The sequence below is a fragment of the Choloepus didactylus genome, chromosome X (genome assembly GCF_015220235.1).
Source record: "Choloepus didactylus isolate mChoDid1 chromosome X, mChoDid1.pri, whole genome shotgun sequence".
NCBI lineage: Eukaryota > Metazoa > Chordata > Mammalia > Pilosa > Megalonychidae > Choloepus > Choloepus didactylus.
In genome coordinates this window covers 7068346-7087800 of record NC_051334.1, presented here as the reverse complement: position 1 = coordinate 7087800, position 19455 = coordinate 7068346, and the positions used below count along the sequence as shown (strand labels likewise).

Below are 19455 nucleotides of genomic sequence, written 5' to 3'. Positions count from 1 at the left end.
CCCTTCTTTCCTTCCCTTCAAATATCCTTCCTGCCTTCCAGCCAAACATCCAAACATTCAGCCGTCCATCCACCTGACCCCTGGGCACCCCAGCCTGGCCCTGGGTGACGGGGACAGAGCCATGGGGCAGGCTTGGCTCTGGCCGTCAGAGAGCAGGCAGTCTTCTGCAGTCCTCCCTTTTCCAAGCTTTAAGTCTTGAGCCTTGCTAGCCCTCAGGGCTAAAGAAGGTGGAAAACTTCAGTTTAGAAATGGAATGAATGCCTCCTCCGGAAAATAATTTGTTTACATTTCAGGGTCCAGATCCACTATTACCCAGGTTCCGGTGCTAAATTTCTCCCCCTATGTTGTCCTGAAAAGTTGCCAGCCCAAACTCCCTCATTTTCCACTCACAAAAACCTCCTGGCATGCTGGGAAGTACAGCACTCCTAGCAGTTCACTAGCAGTGTGACCTTGGGCAAGTTACTTTACCTCTTTAAACCTCAGTTTACCCATGTGTAGAATGGGGATACTGAAAATACTTTTCTCATAGTGTGGGTGTGAGGTTTAAGGAGAAAATGAAAAGAAAGGGAGTCCCAGGCCGGATGCCTGGCATGTAGTGCTAGCAGAAGAATGTTGAATCTTCTTACTCACGGAATTTTGCCAACTCCAGTACTTTATCACCTTTAGCACACTCCTTGTCACCTATGTCACCACCCACAGCAAAGGAGCTGGTCTGGGGAGCTGGCGCCCTTAGAAGAGGAGGCAAACCAACCCAGCAGCAGGAAACCCTTCACTGCCTTGGGAATATTCATGGAAACTGGCCCTGAGTCGTCTTGCATGGACAGCGGCTGTAGGAGCATCGTCATGCTCCCCACATTGGCCGGTGACACCCCCAAATCCCAGCACTACCTGATCTCCTGGGTGCTGCCATGTCAGGGCAAGTGGGCAGTGTCTCTGAGTTTCTAAGATGCACATTTCCTGGACCGTCACTACGAAACAGAATTCTTTATTCATACATTTTTATAAAAAATACAAGTCTGTCTAACCATGGCGTGTTCTATGCAGGAGGTTAAAACAAGAGAGCACACACAGAAGTTTGGGCTGTGGGCCGGGTTTTCCTTTTTCTCTGCTCTCATTCAATCCCTGTTTTGTGTTGGAGTTGACTGTATGGGTTTTGCATTATTTTTTGCAACTGTCCTGTAAGTTTGAAACTATTTCAAAATTAAAAGCTTGAAGACAATGTAGCTTACAAGGGGTGACAGTAAGATTGTGAAAACCTTGTGGATCACACTCCCTTTATCCAGTGTACAGATGGACGAGTAGAAAAATGGGGACAAAAACTAAATGAAAAATAGGGTGGGATCGGGGGGGGATGATTTGGATGTTCTTTTATACTTTTATTTGTTATTCTTATTTTTAGTCTTTCTGATGTAAGGAAAATGTTCAAAAAATAGATTGGGGTGATGAATGCACAACTATAGTATGGTACTGTGAACAGCTGATTATATACCATGGATGACTGTGTGGTATGTGAATATATCTCAATAAAACAGAATTTAATTTCAAAAAAAAAAAAAAGCTTAAGGAAAAAATATCCCTACTTCGGCTTCTTCATAAAACAGCTCATCCACAGGACCAGGGGCCCGGCTTCCATGCTCAACCTCACCGCGAGGGTCACCATGTGGTTCAGAGGGAAGACAGAAAAGCACTGGGCACAGGGCGGCAGTTGGAATCGCCTTGGCCCTCAATGCATTTTCCAACTCCTTCATATGGTCCCCCCCCGAATCAGCCCCACTTGTACCTCAGTGACAGGATTTATCAGTCCCTGTGGGTGCCTTACGTGACCTCTAAGTCAAGCGCGGCATCTAGGAGAGGTCCCCTCTGCCTTTCTCACCTGTCATCACTTCTACAAAAATGCCTGGAATTCCCTGAAGTTGCGGGGAGTGCCGCGTGGCTGCCTGTGGGACGGGAAGGGGAGCCCCCCCGACCCCAGTCACAGTCGGAAAACAGGTCCCTGGTCCTAGCTCCAAAGCAAATTAACTGTGTCACCTGGAGAAGTCATGGTGACTTCGTGAAGGTGCCAAGCCAAGGATGGGCTTCCCAAACACAGATGATCACCATAACTTTCTGCAAAGTTAAAAAAAACAAAAAGCAGACTCCCGGGTCCCTGCTGAATGTGAACCTCTACAGGTACAGATGGGAGAGCTATGAGTCCATCAACCAGGTTCAGAAGCACGAGGATGGAGCCTATTCTTACACTATCACCAGCTGATGGCTGTTATGTAATGGTTATAATTAATCTGCACTCACATGTTCACACATACTTCTAAATAGGCAGTGCACTGACCCTAGAAAGAAATCTGTAACAGAGAATCAGCTCTGCACTAAATTACTCAAAGACAAAGCAACCTGAGAGGCAGATGAAATTCTCCTGCTGCGACTCCTGTTAGGGAGCTCAGGCTGGGAGTGCGGGCCCTTGAAGACCACTGTGTACCATACAGGGGTACCCAGAACCCCAAGACCCATGACATAGGAGCACACAGAACAGAAGGAAAGCCCAGGTGTTTTTCTATTTTAGATGCTCCATGGAGAACCAAGGGCCTCTAATGCAAGGCAGAAAAAAAGGCCAGATGCCTCAAAGCACTAAATCTGTCAACGATGTGGCAGAAAAAAAAATTGAGACATATTTGCAAAACAATGTCTCCTTGTCTTCATCCTGTGATCAAAGGATTTCCTATATCTATCTATATATATATATATTTAAATTTCGTTACACCCAATACACCTAGTCTGACAAAGTCTATAGAAAAGGGTTATACCATTTCCAGACAGAACACATCTGACACCAGAAAAATGTGACTGACCCGAAGAGTCACTGACTGCTAATCGGGGCGACCCAGCCTCTCCTGAATTTAAAAATTCAGCAAATAAACCGTCACATTACATTTATCCTTCTAAAGACAGATGAAACTCTATTGCATTAAACAAATATTTTTCAAGTGTCTGGAAATAAATGCTAATCAAATACACATATAAATTATGGACATACACCACTGTAAAGGCTGCAATTTGAGACGTTAACCATGTCAGCTCCAGTATTATACTTAAGTGTCCTGATTTACTTAGAGCTTTCAGGAGCTCTCGCGCCTCCAAGTGGCCACCAGCAAACCCAGGAAGGGACTCAGCAGGCCTCGTGGCGGCCACACAAAGGCCAACAAGGCCAATGCCCGTTAGGGAGAGGGGTGAGCAGCGGGGAGGACGCGGGACTGCGAGGAAGGCATCTGGGCTCTGGGCCCAGCTCTGAGACCTTGAAAAAGAAGCAAGAAGCGTGGGCTGCAGCAGCGTGTTCTTGCTGCTTTGAGGCTGTCCTGGAGAGGTGATGCAGGAGTAGCTAAAGGGGCAGCCCAGGTCGGGCTTGCAGACCCTCACCCTTGCTTCAACAGGCGGCTTCTCTTTGCTCTGTCGTACAGATTTCAGTTCCATATGAGGTGTGGGTGGTGGGAAATGAAGGAGGAAATGACTCCATTGTTTAAAAAAAAAAAAAAAACGTAAAACATGTTCATGGCAGCATTATTCATAATAGCCAAAAGGTGGAAACAATGCAGATTTCCATCAACTTGACTAAATGTGGTCTAGCCATATAATGGAATAGTATTTCACCATAAAAAGGAATGGGGTACTGACACATGTGACAACACAGTGAACTTTGGAAACATCACACTCAGTGAAAGAAGCCAGATACATGAGTGCACATGTTATATGATTCCATTCATATGAAATGTCCAGAACAGGCAGAGCCACAGAGACAGAGAGGAGATTAGTGGTGGCTTAGGGATAGGGGGTTAAGAGGTGATGGCTAAAGGGTATGGGGATTCTTTGTGAGGTGATGGCAATGTTCTACAATGGATTGTGGTGACAGCTGCACAACTCTGTGAATACACTGGAAACTACTGAACTACCTACTTTAAATGGATATAAAATACATTTAACATAAAATGTAATATAACCATCTTAACCATTTGAAAGTGTATGATTCAATGCATTCAGTACATTCAATGCATTTAGTACAGTTGTGCAACCGTAACTGTTATCTAGTCCCAAAATATTTCCATCAGCCCTAAAGGAACCCCTGGATCATGAAGCAGCCCCTCCCTACTCCTGTCCTCTTCCTGAGCCCCTGGCAACCACCAATTTGCTTTGTCTCTATGAGTTGACCCATCTTGGGTATTTCATATGTATGGAATCATAGAGCATGTGGCCTTTGTGCCTGGCTTCTTCCTGCTTCGTATGGTTTTATAAGTGCAAGGTATATTTCATCAAACTCAAACCACTTCCATTTTTCAATTGTGATAAAATTTTCATTTAAAAAAAAAAAACTTCAATGGAAAGGAAATCTCACCCTTCACATCTGCAAAATTCATTTACTTGAGAGTTTTCTCTCTCTTTTAAAATTCCTTATATAACTAGTCATATTCGGATGATGTGCTCAATTATTTGGTATCTTCTAAAGTATCAGTGTATTCAATTTCATAGAGAAAATCACATTGGTGACTGCCAAAAAATGGTCCTATTCCTTCTAAAATTTTAATTAAGAGCCCAAGACACTGCTTATACCACACATCTCAAATAAAATGGTAGAAAATTGAGAACTGCTCAACCAGAATAAAAGCCAGTACTTACAAAGACCTAAGTTCTTATGCAGTGTAAAAAAAAAAAAAAAAAATCCATATGCAGACACACACTTTTCAGCCCTGCACATTTGGCCACGTGGCCTCAGGGAGGTTAAGTGACAGGTTCAAGGTCACACACCCAAGACTCCCTCACACCAGCACTCACCTTCCTCATGGGGTTAGCAGGACATTTAAAGTCAAGGCCCCCCAACACAAACCTCACGTCAAAACTAAAGACCACCCACCCGGCCAACCAAATCAGCCCCCAAGTAGACCAGGGCTCTTTACGATTTGCTTTCAAAAGAAATGGGCTCAAGAGAAAAGGGGGAAGAAACAGCTTCAAAAAGGCATTTTTGAGACATTTATCATCAACCTCTATCTCCCCCTGCCCAAAAGTTTCCATATTTGATGTTCAATTTAAGATGTCGAGAGAGGAGGGAGTGGCACTGGCAAAAATAAAAGAGTCCAACAGAATGACTTCTTGACCCCACATCTTGAAGAAAAGGGCAGCCAGGCCTCTAAATACATTCCCTGTTGATACTACAGATTACAACCCCAAAGAATGAGAGATTTTGTTACAACTTCTACCTTTCATATGCCCGGCTCTGGCAGGGGGCCTGGAGTGAACCCCAGAACGCTTCCGGCAGGCCTTCCAGCAACAGCAGGTCCTGTGTGAGGGCCAGGCTGGAGCATGACCAGGGACAAGGCTCCTTTTGTTGCACCCCCACTTCTGGCTGTTTGGCTGTTATCTGAGCACTGCTGACGTCTTCACGGGGGCCGTGCCTTAGGTGTCTGTTCATCTAAGCCTGTTCCAACTGTGAACAATCTTCCAAAACGACTACACTAAATCCCCTCAGACAGAAAAACGCTAACTCCAACATCCAACAACGCCTCATTCTAGTGTCAAATGCTCAGGAGTGTGCAGTCACTGTTATTTAAGGAGCCAAATGGACTGAACTTCATCCATACTGTCCCAGCAGGGAAGTTCATCAAGCAAGTCAAAGGTTACCTAGTGCCTCAAAATGCACCTCCCGCAACCTGGCGACTGGGATATTTGGTGACCACCCCTTTCTGTGACACACCGAGCAATCATAAGCAATAGGACTTCTTAAAAGCCAGGTCAAAAATCTAAGATCACATATAATTCAGAAGAGAAGCAAATGCTAAAAGGCGATTCAGAAGGCTACTGGGCCAATTTATCTTCATGGCCTGGGCAAAACTTCCAGCCAATAAAAGACCTGTCCTGGTGCAGAGGGTCACAGTGTCCAGGCATGGAGCCAACTGTGTAACGCAGCCAGCAGGCTGCAGCAGGAGCGGCAGCCACCCCACACGGCACCTGGGCCACGGGGCCATCCACCCATGCATTCTGCTGAGCCCCACCCCGAGCCAGGAAGGGTTCTGGGCCTGAGGACAGAGCAGAGGACAAAACAAAGCCCATGTCCTCATGCTGCGTTTTTCCAGTCACGAGACCATCGAAAAGAAAGGTCAGCGAGCAACAGGTGTTTGAAGGAAAATAAGGAAAACAAAGCCGAGTTGTGGGGTAGAGGGAGACAAGGAGGGCTTTTTTGGGTAGGGTGGTGAAGCAAGCTCTCCCCAAGAAGGCACCTGACCAGAGCCCTCTGGAGGGGAGGGAAGGGAAGGGGTGCACAAGAACTGGGGGGTAAGAGCATTCCCGGCACACAGAACGGCAAGTACTGACGCTTGAGGTGGGGATGTACCTGGCATGCTGGGAACCAGCAGGGTGGCTGGTGTGTGGGCAAGGAGGCGGGGACAGAGCCTGGAGTCTCTCCTACATGAGAGGGAAAGCCACGGGAGGGGCACAAGCAGAGGACATATTGTCAAAGTATCCCTGCGGCCATAGCGTGAGAAAGCTGAGCCAAGCAGAGGCCTGGGTAAGAGTGAGCCTGGTGGCAGCTGTGCCAGGGGATCGGGGAGCAGGCGTGGAGACGTCACACCCAGAGCGACACACGTGGTCAAAAGGTGGTGGGGCAGTGTTGGCCCAGAGCGGCCTCAGCCATGGCACCGGTGCTCATGGACATTACGGGCACCGTGGCGGGAAGAGGCGTCAGTGTTGGGGAAGTGTGGGAAACTCGGGGTGAAGCAATGCTAAGCGAGCTTCCTGAGTGCATGCCAACTCGAGTCGAGCCCCACCCCCTGTCCCGCTCGACACTTTCCTGTGAATCACCCATTTGGGAAACACCAGGCAACCGTGGTTTGAGCCTTTCCTCGTTGCCTCTAGATACTAACAAAAAGTTACATTAAAATACTTTTCCAAAACGATGTTCAGAAACATGATGGCAGCATTCCAGGAGCTCCTTCACTGGAAAAGGACAGCCCAATTTGTCTGAAGACGTTATGCATTGTAAGCGTCACTCCTATTTTCAAAAATCATCTTTCATCAAGTATTTCAAAAAGTTTATGTATATTCCGGACACTTTTGTAAAGGGCCTCAAGAGAAATGCAAATGGAAACTACACTGAGATACTATCTCTCACCTATCAGACTGGCACAAATTCAAAAGCCTGACAACACATTCTGTTGGCAAAGCTGTGGGAAAAGGAACACTCATCTACTAGTGGTGGGAAAAAATGGTACAACTCCCAGAGACGGGGACTTGGCATTATCTAACAATCCCACAAATGCACTGACCCTTTGACCCAGCAATTCCACTTCCAGGTACTTATTCTGAAAAACCCACGTGGACAACATGAGGTGACAAGCTGACGGGAAATTTTTTATAAATGACTGGATCAGGCTGACAATGCCAGGATCCATCGATAACCTTCACCTCACCAAAGAGACAGACAGCACCTCCTGATGGCAGTCACACCACCAAGAGCCAAACATTCTTGCCTAAAACAAACAAAGCCAACTTGAATCACATTGAGCCTCACAAACTAATTGCTCCAGTTTGCATAAATAACAGAGGAACATGTTAAATGACACCAGGTGAATTCGAGTGGCAAAATTCAGTGTGAACTCCTTTTCAGCATGAACAGGTTACAGTGGTCACTGCCTAGACATCCCTGAAGATGGGGCAAGTGATTAAACTAGAAGAAGGGGAAGCAACAGACAAGATGGAATTTATCAAAGGATTATGAATTCTGAATTTCTACATAATTTTCTTTTTCTTAGTTGCTAGGATATTAGAATAGCTAGAAGGAAAGAACTGAAATGATGGAACTGTAACCCATAGCATCCTTTGAAATTTGTTCTATAGCTACTTGTTAAATTGTAATTTGAAAGCTATCACCTTTTTATATATATGTTATATTTCACAATAAGGAAATAACTGAAATGGTGGAACTGTGACCCATAATATTCTTTGAAATTTGCTCTCTAAATACTTGTTACATTGTACTTCTATGTATATATGTTATATTCTACAATAAAAATATGATTTAAAAAAAATCCAGTGTGAAGGAAATTCTACAGGACAAGCAAATTAGTTTCTTCAATATGTAAGTGGTCAGCTAAAAAAAAAAAACAAACAAACAAAAAGGAAGGAGAGGGAAATATAGGTTAAGAGACATATTACACAAATGCCAAGTGGGGACCTTGTCTGAATCTTGATTTGAACAAATCAGATTCTCCCATTAAGGCTTTAGAGTTACGTTTTCCAAACAAGCCCACAGTTTTAGGAGATATATTTATGGATTAAATACAATTCTGGAGTGTGCTTCAAAATAAGCCAATGGAGTAAGGGGGATGGGACAGGGTAACAAAACAAAGGGTGGCCTGGTGCTATCCATTGTTCCAGCCGGGGGGGGGGGGGGGGGGGGGGGGGGTGTGTGTGTGTGTGTGTGTGTGTGTGTGTGTGTGTGTGTGTGTGTGTGTGTGTGTGTGTGTGTGTGTGTGTGTGTGTGTGTGTGTGTGTGTGTGTGTGTGTGTGTGTGTGTGTGTGTGTGTGTGTGTGTGTGTGTGTGTGTGTGTGTGTGTGTGTGTGTGTGTGTGTGTGTGTGTGTGTGTGTGTGTGTGTGTGAAGGTTTCATCACACCAGTCTCTCTACTTTCACGTGTTTGATAAATTTTCTTTCATTAAGAGTTTAAACATATATAGCGCGTGCACACACACATACACACACATTTATTTTATCATTAACCAAGAGACTGCGATCATGGCCGGCTCTCCTCTATGAAAAATTCACATTTATAGATTTAAAAAAAATAATAATACAAAAGGTTCTTTTTCCCTTGCTTGGACCGAAGCAGGATGATGGCTCCCTTGCGGGCCAGGAAAGTTCACCAAGATAAACAAGTCGAGTTTAAAATGCTACGGGGGCCAAACTCCTGACGAGGCGCTCTGGGAAAGAAGACACCGGATATTCTGGGAAGCGAGAAGAGCAGAAAATTTTCTGGAGGAAAATTCAGGACCTTTGCCTTACATCAGTGTGCATGATCAAACTCAGAGATGCCCATTTGAGTGCAGCGGCAGTTATCTTTTAGCTGGGCTTACAGTTAGGATTTTACAGGAGCAGTGGGATGATCGCATTTTCAGTGCTTAAACAAGTTTTCCAAAGTTCTCAATAAATAACATAAATTTGGATTATTTGAGCCAAATGCATAAGCCAGTCTTCAATACCAGAAAAATAAGTGGGCTGTTTTGAGTCTGATCGCCTGCGTCTCTCAGAGGAAGGCTAACGGATTACTTTTCATGCAGAATTTTAAGAGTGGCCGGCATGCCGATTTTCTCTTCTTGCTGTGAGGTAACGGGACAAAGCAAGCTCTAAAATTATGGTGAAAATGCAAGAGTACACAGAGCGGAGGCCCAGCGCGGGTGACAGGCTGGCCCTGGCTGTGGCTGGGCCTGGAAAGCGGGCCTGCCCCCTACCAAGGCTGGGCCAGAACTTACTCCAGCCACTCCCTGGCCCCCCCAGGGCAGGGCCGCCCAGGTGCTCCCCGGGGAGAGGCTCCTCCCCTTGGCAAGGGGCAGGTTTACAATCGCTGCACCCAGATGTGGGAACTTGCTAACGAAAGCAGAAAGAAAAAACACAAACAGCACTGGCCCTTCTCTTGCCAGGAGCTCAGCTCTTACTCTGTCCCAGCTGCCGGGGCGAAGTTAAAACTCCCACTGTCCTGGCTTCCATGCCCCGCCTCCAATAAATCTAGAGGGAGAGGGACTTAACCTATTCTTGAAGTTACTTCAACTACAGAGATGACTTGACTTCCTAGCCATTCTGAGAAGGGGAATGCCTGGGTCACCTGAGAGCCTGGCACATTTTATTTTCTAGATTGGACAGTCAATTTCACCTTTGTCTTCAAATAAGGACAATGGAGATGGCCAGAATGATGGAGGCAAAGCAAAGGAGCAGGTGCTGACCTCATGATTCCACCACAGAAGCCACGTCCAGAGGGAGCAGCATCGGGCGTGGCTCCTCTCCGTGGCTAAGGGTCCTGCACACCTCAGACTGTTCCGGAACCACACTCACCTTCATCACCTCCATCAGAGCTTTGGGGAGTGAGAATCAAATGAACCGTGACCTCCAGGACCCACGATACCTGGCACTAAATCACGTTTCAACCACGGACGCTCTGGAATCATGACTCTTCTGGTGATGAAGTGAAAGCTATGCTGTAGCCAAATGGAATCAGTAACTCAACCTCAATATCAACTAGTCGTACCGGTCACCTATCAAACTCAACGTTTTGTGTTTGCTTATTGCTTCTCTGCCCATTTGGCAGAAGCCCTTCAGGATGGACACCACCACAGCACACCCAGAAATATTCCAGCAGGCTCTGACTGTCCCGTAAGGGGTAAAACTGCAGAGCACATTTCCGTGCATTTGGAAGGACCTTAGCAAATGGACAAAATGAGCACCACAGCCAGCAGCCAATACTGAAAAACAGGCTTGATTTGCTTGAGACAAAACTGAAGAACAAAAAAAGCTGTACTAACTAAAGGCACCCCCTAGTGTAGATCCAAATCACAGCAGAATCCACACGAACACATTGCTGGGTCACTGCGGAGACAGCAAAAAAGCTGACAGGTTAAGAGACTGCCGATCACACTAGACGTGATAAAGGGCTTATGGAAACCCCACTGCCCAGTGGGACCCACAGGGCACACAGCAGAGTTTCTGAAACAAACCAGTGTCAGAAACCACATCTTTGAATGGCTCCAGGGTCAGTCCAGAGCCAGCCAAGCCCATAGTGGGCAGGACATGCTCACCTTCCTCGTGTCTCCCTCAGTGCCCGTAATACGTACTTATAAAAAAACACACAAAAAAAACCCAGACAAACAGGTTAAGAAAAGTGAAATCTCAGCTTGGGATTAAACAGCATGGTTTGAGACGCTCTTTATAGGAGACTGAGAAAATTACATTTGTCACACTTAAACGCATTTCCTACCTCCCTATAAAGAATGATACTGTGGTCACATTCGACATATTATTACTGAGTCCATACACACGATGCAAAAGAGCAGAATTCTGCCCTCCTTGATAAGTGATACTACTACTACCCACACAACTCCTCCCACTTACGGAAGGTTTGCTCTGTGGCCACACTGGCCCACCACTCCGGACAATTTAGTACGGTCATCGCCAGCTACAGATGCGCAAAGAAGGCCTGAAGAGGGAGATGCAGGTGGCCAGGTTCCGGAAGTGGAGCCAGGTCTGAATCGAGAGCGAACAGCGCACAGCCAACAAGCAGACCAGGCCCTTTCTTAAGGAAATTAATTCTTCCAGACTCACATTCTCACCATTTGTTAAATAATGACTTTTGTTCGTTAAAGTTGGTGAGTTGACATAGTTCACTCATTGTAAGAAATTCACCCCCAACCTCTGAGTAGGGATAAAGTCCTCATTGTGGATATGTAAACCAGAGGACCAGAGAGCCCAGTGCTGCCCACCAGAACTTTCTATGATGATGGAAAGGCCGTATTATCTGGACTAAACAATGTAGTTAATCATCACTGGTCCAGTTCTTCTCAACCAGGGGCAACTGTGCCCCCCATCAATGTCTGGAGACATTTGGGGTTGTCCCCACCAAGCAGGGGTGCTCCTGGCATCCAGAAGGCAGAGACCAGGGGGGCGGCTCAGCCTCCTACAATGCCCAGGGCAGCTCCCACCACAGTCAGTCATCTGGCTCCAAATGTCCCAATGTCAGTGTCAAGGTTGAAAAACCCTGCTCTAGTCACATGTGGCTTTTGAGTGGCTTGAGATGTGGCTACTGAGACTGGAGAACTAAAATTTTAATTTTCTCTAATTTTAATTCATCTAAATTTTAATTTAAAAAGAGAATAAAACTAACCTCCCCCAAAGAATTTTAATGTAAAAAGTCATGTGTGAGGATGACCCTGGATGGGATCTGAGGATGGAGGACAGGAGGCTCAAAGGGACACAGCTGAAACATAAGAAAAAAAAAGGAAATATAGAATGTAAGATTTGTATCAATGTTGAATTTCTGGAACTTCTTAGCTGCGCTTAATGGGATTGCATAAAAGAATGTTCTTGTTCTTGGGAATTGTATATGTGAATTATAGTGTTTGTTCAAGGATGTGTGCAGCTAGCTCTCATATGTTCAGAAGACAGAGCAATAGATGATGGATGATAGATAGGGAGGGAGGGAAAGAAATAGCGATGTGACAGCATGTTAAAGTTGATGGATCGGGGTATTGGGGGAGGGGGGTCAGGGTATGCCGTGTATGGGATTTGTATTGTTTTTGCAACTGTTCCTATAACTTTGAATTTATTTCAAAATAAAATTAAAAAAAAAAAAAGTCACGTGTGTGTTGGACAGTGCAGCTACAGAGAATGGGCCACATATAGAAATAAGGGTCTTGTCTCCCAAGTATTTCCATTTAAGAGAACAGAGTATCTTCGAGGAAAAGAGAGACTGTGATGTTCAGGATTAGGAAATGATGAGCCTAAATGAAAGTGAAAGCCCATGAAGCTTTAAGACACACGTCCAGGCACCAAAACAGGTCAGCACAGTATGAAACCGTAGGAAGAGTTTCCCTCTGTAGATGCAGGCAACTCACTCTTGCAAGGTCTCCACCCCCTTCTCTTTGTATTGCAGTTCTTGCTTCATCTGGGTCAGCTCTCTTTTTAATCTGGAAAGCTAAAGATAAATTACATTTTTTTCCAAAAACAAGCTGTGAAAAATTATTTCTACAGTTATTAACAGTGTCATTTAAGTTTCCGATTAGCTTGCAAGTCAGCGCATCATCTATGCTCTCCACAAAATTCCACTCACATGCGTATCAAAAAGCCATTCTAGAAGAACTGCCTGGCTTAGGTACGAAAATACCGCTTCACTGACAGGTCCTGTCCAAGTGGGGAAGCGGCAACTATTTTCTTTTTCAAGGTATTGATTTACACGTTACTTTATCAAACTTTGCAGTACTTTTTTCATCTTTACTTCTACTTACTACTCATAGACGCCACGTATTAAATGCTGTTTCCATAAGGGAGGTCTCTCACCACCTGTGCCTCAGTTGCCTGGGGTGCTTCTTTACCAGATTCTGGGTCTCCCTCCAGGCCTACGCAGGGGTGGGCCTGGGAACCTGCACTTTTAACAAGCTCCCGGGTGTTTAGGTACACTAAAATTTGAGAACCACTGCATTAAAAGATACACCAAGGTTTAAGGAACTCTTGAGATATCAGGAAAGAAGGAGGTTCATTTCCAAGATGTCTCAGCTCTGTTACAAATGCAGTGAAACTGTCCCCTTTCCCAGATGACAAGACAAAGGTCTGAAGGGATGACACAAGATGACACACAAGGAATTCAGGTGTCACCGGGGAACAAGCATCAGAGCCCTTCTGACCAAACACCCTTGAAGGAACGATCCATCTAGGAAAACGTCATGGGGTAGGAAGAGCAGGCTGCCACGGCTGGCGAGGGTCGAGGCGGGCATCCGGCTGACGGGGGATGCAGCCCTTGAAGACCAGGCCCAAAGGGGCTGAGTCTTAACGGGGGTGAGTCGAGCCCCAGGAAACACTGAGAGGGAGATGGGCTATTTTTGTTAGATGAATTAAGGTTTTAAAATGCAACTTCTTTTCTCCTATTGGGAAAGAAGTGGAGAATGAAATGAAATGCATTAAGAACCCATAAAATCTAGTCTTACCAAAATATGGATGTTTAGACACACTGACCACCACAAAATCAACCATGATAAGTGACAGTGCATGAAAAATACCTGTGGCACTCCTAGTTGTAAAAATACTTGTTTTACTCACCCTATCCCGACGACCTGCTATTTCTGCTTTAATTTGGTGTGGATCGTACTTTGTGTTTGCTGAATATCCAGAGAAGGCTAAAGAGAAGGAAAATATTTTATTTTATAATGGAGCCTTTAAAATAAATACATGCATATAGACAGGATCTTCAGGTTCACCATATTAAATAATTCTAAGCCTCCGACATAAAAGTTAGCAATGGCTCCTAAAGAATTTACACTTCACAACCTCAAATTTTCTTGATGATTGATTTTTGTATGAGGCCTTTACACATGATTCCACTTAATAAAATATATGACTGTAGGTTAATCAAAACTCTATTTACATCTAGTGCTAAACGATTAGGGTTAAAAAACAGATGTATGCAAGGAAAAAAGGTATGTATAATCATATAGGTATGTATTATAATATATGGAAAACTCTTAATATGTAAACAGTATGTGCGGTATGAGCCCATTTTACTTCTAAAATACACACACACATAGAAGTCACTGGAAGGACAGACATCAAAATGTTAGCTGTAGGTATTCGCAGCAGTTGCATTACAACTGATTTTATTTTTATTTCTTCATATCTATATTCACCACATAAATGATTTTTGAAGGAAAAAAACATTAAAATTTTGTAAAAGGAAAAAGACAACATTATAGTAGTGTCAGTCTCTTGCAGACTTCAGAAGTTATTCCCCCAAGTTGTTTCTGCCCCCCACACAAATTGCACTGAAGCACCCAAATGCTTATATTCTAAGATTGTTTTTGATGGGTATCCAGTTAAATTACGTCACCCAGCTCAAGGCCTTCGTAATTGGAGAAGTGAACACAAGTGAAACTCACTTTTTTTTTTTTTTTTAAACAGATGTAGCATCGTTACTATGACCAGCCAAGACCTGGGGTGAATGAGACACACAGCACGTTTACACACTAAGCCTAGTCAGCCAATTTCTGCCCGCACAGAAGCGCGGCAACCCTTTGGCGCAGCAAGCGGCTGTTTGTAATCCCCACCACCCCTGTGCTCGCCCTGCATTGCTTTTTCTGGCCGTCCCTGTGTCTTTCCCTCCTGCTCTGGCAGCCCTCAGCCCTGGCACTGTGGCACTCGGCCCGTCTTCCCTTCCCCGGCGGGTGGAGCCCTCCTTCCTTCAGGTGAGAAGCACCGAGGGGTCCTTGCCTCCTGGCTATTCCCGTCCACCCCACCTGCTCCGAAGCCCCACGTGCAGCATCAGCCCCCTCTCCTTTACCTCTTCTACCCGGATACCCACGGCTGGCTTTCATTCAGATAACCTGCATCCTGACAACCACAAACGAATGCAAAACTGTTTTCTGACTTTACAACAGAAAGGATCCTAACGCTCAAAGCCACCCCCTAGGTAGCTGGTGGTGGATACCTGAAACTATCAAACTACAACCCAGAACCCATGAATCTCGAAGACAGTTGTATAAAAATGTAGCTTATGAGGGGTGACAATGGGATTGGGAAAGCCATAAGGACCACACTCCACTTTGTCTAGTTTATGGATGGATGAGTAGAAAAATAGGGGAAGGAAACAAACAGACAAAGGTACCCAGTGTTCTTTTTTACTTCAATTGCTCTTTTTCACTCTAATTATTATTCTTGTTATTTTTGTGTGTGTGCTAATGAAGGTGTCAGGGATTGATTTGGGTGATGAATGTACCACTATGTAATGGTACTGTAAACAATGGAAAGTACGATTTGTTTTGTATGACTGCGTGGTATGTGAATATATCTCAATAAAATGAAGATTAAAAAAAAAAAAAAGCCACCCCCTAGCTTAAAGAGCTATTATTTAAGAACTTCCATTAGAACCAAATCCAAAGTGCATTTGAACAGTTCATATATCTCCTATTTTAAAAAACTGTTCTATGGAAATTTTTATTATTTAAGCTCCATCAATCAGAATTTCAAACAAATGAATGCAATGGAAATAAAAATCTGGAGGAGCTAAATGTGGCACTGGCAACCTTATCTCAAGTTTTCTTATATTTAGAATCATGATTTTGCAAAGACATGCAATAAAACTTTTTAAAAATATAATTCTTTCTTAGACCAGAACGTCTGTTTCCAAATCCTACAGTTTCTATCTTGCCTGACTCTTTTGCTTCATTTATTAAGATTAGCAATGAAAGCAACCCCTCAGACAATGCCCTTAAAAGACAGAAATCATTCATGCAAAATCTCCACACTAAACTCCTGGGAGTTAAACATGTCCCGGGCAGGAGCATAAATAAGGGCATTCCACTGGCAGCCAGGTATGGACTTGTCAACCCACATTACACAGCATTACCGTGGCACCTGCTGACTGATACAGACAACAATACCAGTTGGGCTCAATACGGTAAAAGTCATCAGCTGACCCCAAAAATGCCAACAGTCAGTGGCTGGGATCTTTCCCATTAAGGGGAGAAAGTAACCCCAACACCAAACTTCCATAGCACCGGCTGCAATGTTAGACATCGACAACAACGCTCTGAAATTCCTGCAACAGAAGGCTTTCCCTCTATGCAATCTCATAGGAAATCCTAGCAGAGATGGAAACACACAAGAGGTGGAGGGGATGCGGTCAGTCATCTATTCAGCAAACTGCCCCCCACTTCCGTTTCCTAACAGAACCCTAATGGTCTCCGGTGGCCACCTCTCCCCCAGGACACTAGGCGTGTAGCCCAGGTCTAGAGGGGGAATCTGATCACCGAGCCACTGAACCCACCCACGGGGAAAGCCACCCACCTCCCAAGGGCTCTGTCACGTGATGATGAGGGGCCTTATCGTCCTGACCAGTGGGAGTTGGTCTTTCCTGGCACTCCCAGCTGGAATTGGCCCAAATGCTCAAACAGGTTGTACTTCCATTGCTACCTTTCAGGTTATCTTTGCTCTGGACCAGAAAACTATAAAATTCCAGGCAACCTAAGGACCTACCACAATGAATTCATTTCATCTTCAAGTGCTAAGTCTATGTGTGACCACTGGCTGAAGTTTGACTAATATGATATTTAAAAATACAAGTTCTCAACTCCTCAGGACTGCCAGAAAGTCCACTAGAACAATGAATGGAGGCCAAGGACGTGCTGAGGAAGCCAGGCCCCGTGGGGAGCGGCATGCCTGCCACAGCATTTAGAAAGAGAAATAGTTTCCTTCGCTAAGACATGTCCCCAACCTCCAGGTGTGTGATAAAGACCAGCCTTCTGCATCTGAAGCTTTCTTCTCTTTGAGAGTTGAGTGGGCAGAGCCATTGAACAGCCAAAGGAGCCCACTCAGGCATAGAAGACTGTTTTGGATCTCATACTAAGGTTAAAGCTTTGCTGGACCATAACGATGCAAACTATTATACCTTGCTATTTATAGGGTGCCTTTCACACTTATTTCACCTCTACTCATAAAATCTTTGTGAAAGAGGGGCAATGATTACTTCTTCCCACTTCATCGCGTAAGATGAAGTTCGCAGAGACTTGACCTACATTAGGCCATTGGTCAAGGGAACTCATGTCTAACTTGGGCTCCCGTGGATCAGCCCCCCAAGATCCTTTCTTCAGACCAGCTTCTCCAATGTAAGGACTGTCCCTCCAGCTCCCCAGCGCCCATATTCAAAAGGTGAGCTTGATCTATGTATTTAGCATTCCAAATCCTGCAAACCGCAGTACGTATCTTGTACTGAAAGGGGGCAACGCACATATGCACCCTCATACACATATGCCTCCTCTGAGCTGTGGGAACTTGAAGTAACCCCAGGGAGACGACATGCCCTTAAAAGACCAGTAACCTTCTCCAAAAATGGCCTTGCTGGCAGATTGCCCCTTAGGACCAGGTGTGTGCCTCCAGGGATAAGCGCTGTAGGGTGTTGTTCAAGGAAGCAAAGAGGACTCTGGGAGAAAGGACAGCATGCCCTGATAGGTTCCCCGCTCCCAGGTACTAATGATCAAAGCAGCGACGACGAAGGTGCCCATGTAAAGAATCAAGGCCAACAAAGGAGGGGATGGCTTCTTTTTTAAAGGCACCATAGGGAAAGGACCAAAGACAGATACTTAAAATCGGCCCACTCAGGGGTGAGCTACAGAACAAAATGCAAGATGCCACCAAATCTAAACCAAGAAGTTTCTCAGGGCAGGCTAGGGGATTAGCTCTTGGTAAACAGGTAGCCTGTGCTACAGCCCTCAAGATTGAGGCCTGCCAACTAATGCTCCTGGAAAATGCAGCACGATCCATTTTTCTCTTGCCTGCTCTGACATGCTTGTGTCAAGGAAAACAAAAGGGTAAATGGATTGACTGTGGCCCTTATCCTAACCAGAGAGCAGAGGAGAAACCCTTGAACAGAGAAGATAGCCTTCGTGGGATGGGCTTCTTGTCTCAGAAAGAATGTTGGCTGGACTGATGACTGATAAGGAGGAACTCTGCCACAACCTAACACAAGAATTCAGGGTGGGGCAGCACTCTCTCACCTTAGAGAAGGCTGACTCTTTCCCAGCCACCCAAGGAGACCTTTGATGTAGACTTCTGGTAACTCCTAGGAGCCAGGGTAACAAACCAAGTCATATTCCTCCTGGTAGATGGGAGTTTAACAGTCAATCTGGACCTGATCTCAACCCTAGGAATCTGCTGGGGAGCTTAAAAAAGAAAATAGCTCCAGCCCCACCCAAGGCGTCAGGATTTTCTAAAAGCCTCCCAGGAGATTCTGCTGAGCAGCCAACGTTGAGAACCATTGGCGCAGACCAGCGCTTGGCCAACTATGTCTGCAAAGGGCCAGAGCGTAAATATTTTAGACTTTGTGGCTCACTGAGTCTCGGTCCCAACTACTCAACTCTGCTATTGGAGGTGAAGGTAGCCATAGACAAGACATTACATGAATGGGTATGGCTGTGTTCCAATAAAACTTTATTTACAAACACCTGCAGCGGACAGGATTTGGTCTGCAGGCCATACATAGTTTGCTGTCCTGTGATTCCTTCCAGAAGATCCTGCAAAAGGCCATACAACTTCATCTGAAGGCATCCAGAGGCTGGAATTTCTCAGGCAGAATGACAGAGTAATTCCAGACAAAAAAGTTCCTGAGATGACAAAATGAACTCAGTATTAAAAGGAAGGTAGATCACAAAAGGTGGGCACAACCCAAGCGTCCATCAATGGATGAAGGGATGAGCAAAATGTGGTCTAGCCATACAATGGAGTATTACTCAGCCCTCATGTGACAATGTGGATTAACCCTGAAGATATTAGGCTAAGTAAAAGGAGCCAGACATCAAAGGACAGATATTGTATGATTCCATTTATAGGAAATATCTAGAATAAACAAATTCGTAAAAACAGAGAGCAGATCACAGGTTACCAGAGGCTGGGGGGGGGGGCGGAGGGGGCAGGGTAGTTACTGCTTAACGGGTGCAGAGTTTCTGCTGGCAGGGAGAGGGGCTGAAAAAGTTTGGGTAATGGATGGTGGTGATGGTGACACAATATTGTAAAAGTAATTAATGCCAATGAATTTGTACACTTAAAATGGTTAAAATGGCAAATTTTATGTTATACATATTATATGTGTGTATGTGACCACAATAAAATTTTAAAAAGAAAAAAAAAGGAAGGCAAATAGAAAAATGTGTTGCAATGAACAAAGAAAGAGGAAACTCTACA

At 45.0% G+C, this 19455-nt stretch overlaps 1 protein-coding gene across 2 annotated transcripts in view; it reads right to left on the bottom strand.

Moving 5' to 3' along the window:
- The window catches only part of WWC3 (WWC family member 3), a 132079-nt gene that overhangs the window by 43340 nt on the left and 69284 nt on the right, over window positions 1-19455 (bottom strand). For both annotated transcript variants that reach the window (XM_037822058.1, XM_037822059.1), the window contains 2 exons: window positions 13828-13904; window positions 12630-12709 (listed from right to left, as the gene is read on the bottom strand). In XM_037822058.1, coding sequence (XP_037677986.1) covers window positions 12630-12709; window positions 13828-13904 — 157 coding nt within the window. The remainder of the gene's footprint in view (window positions 1-12629; window positions 12710-13827; window positions 13905-19455) is intronic.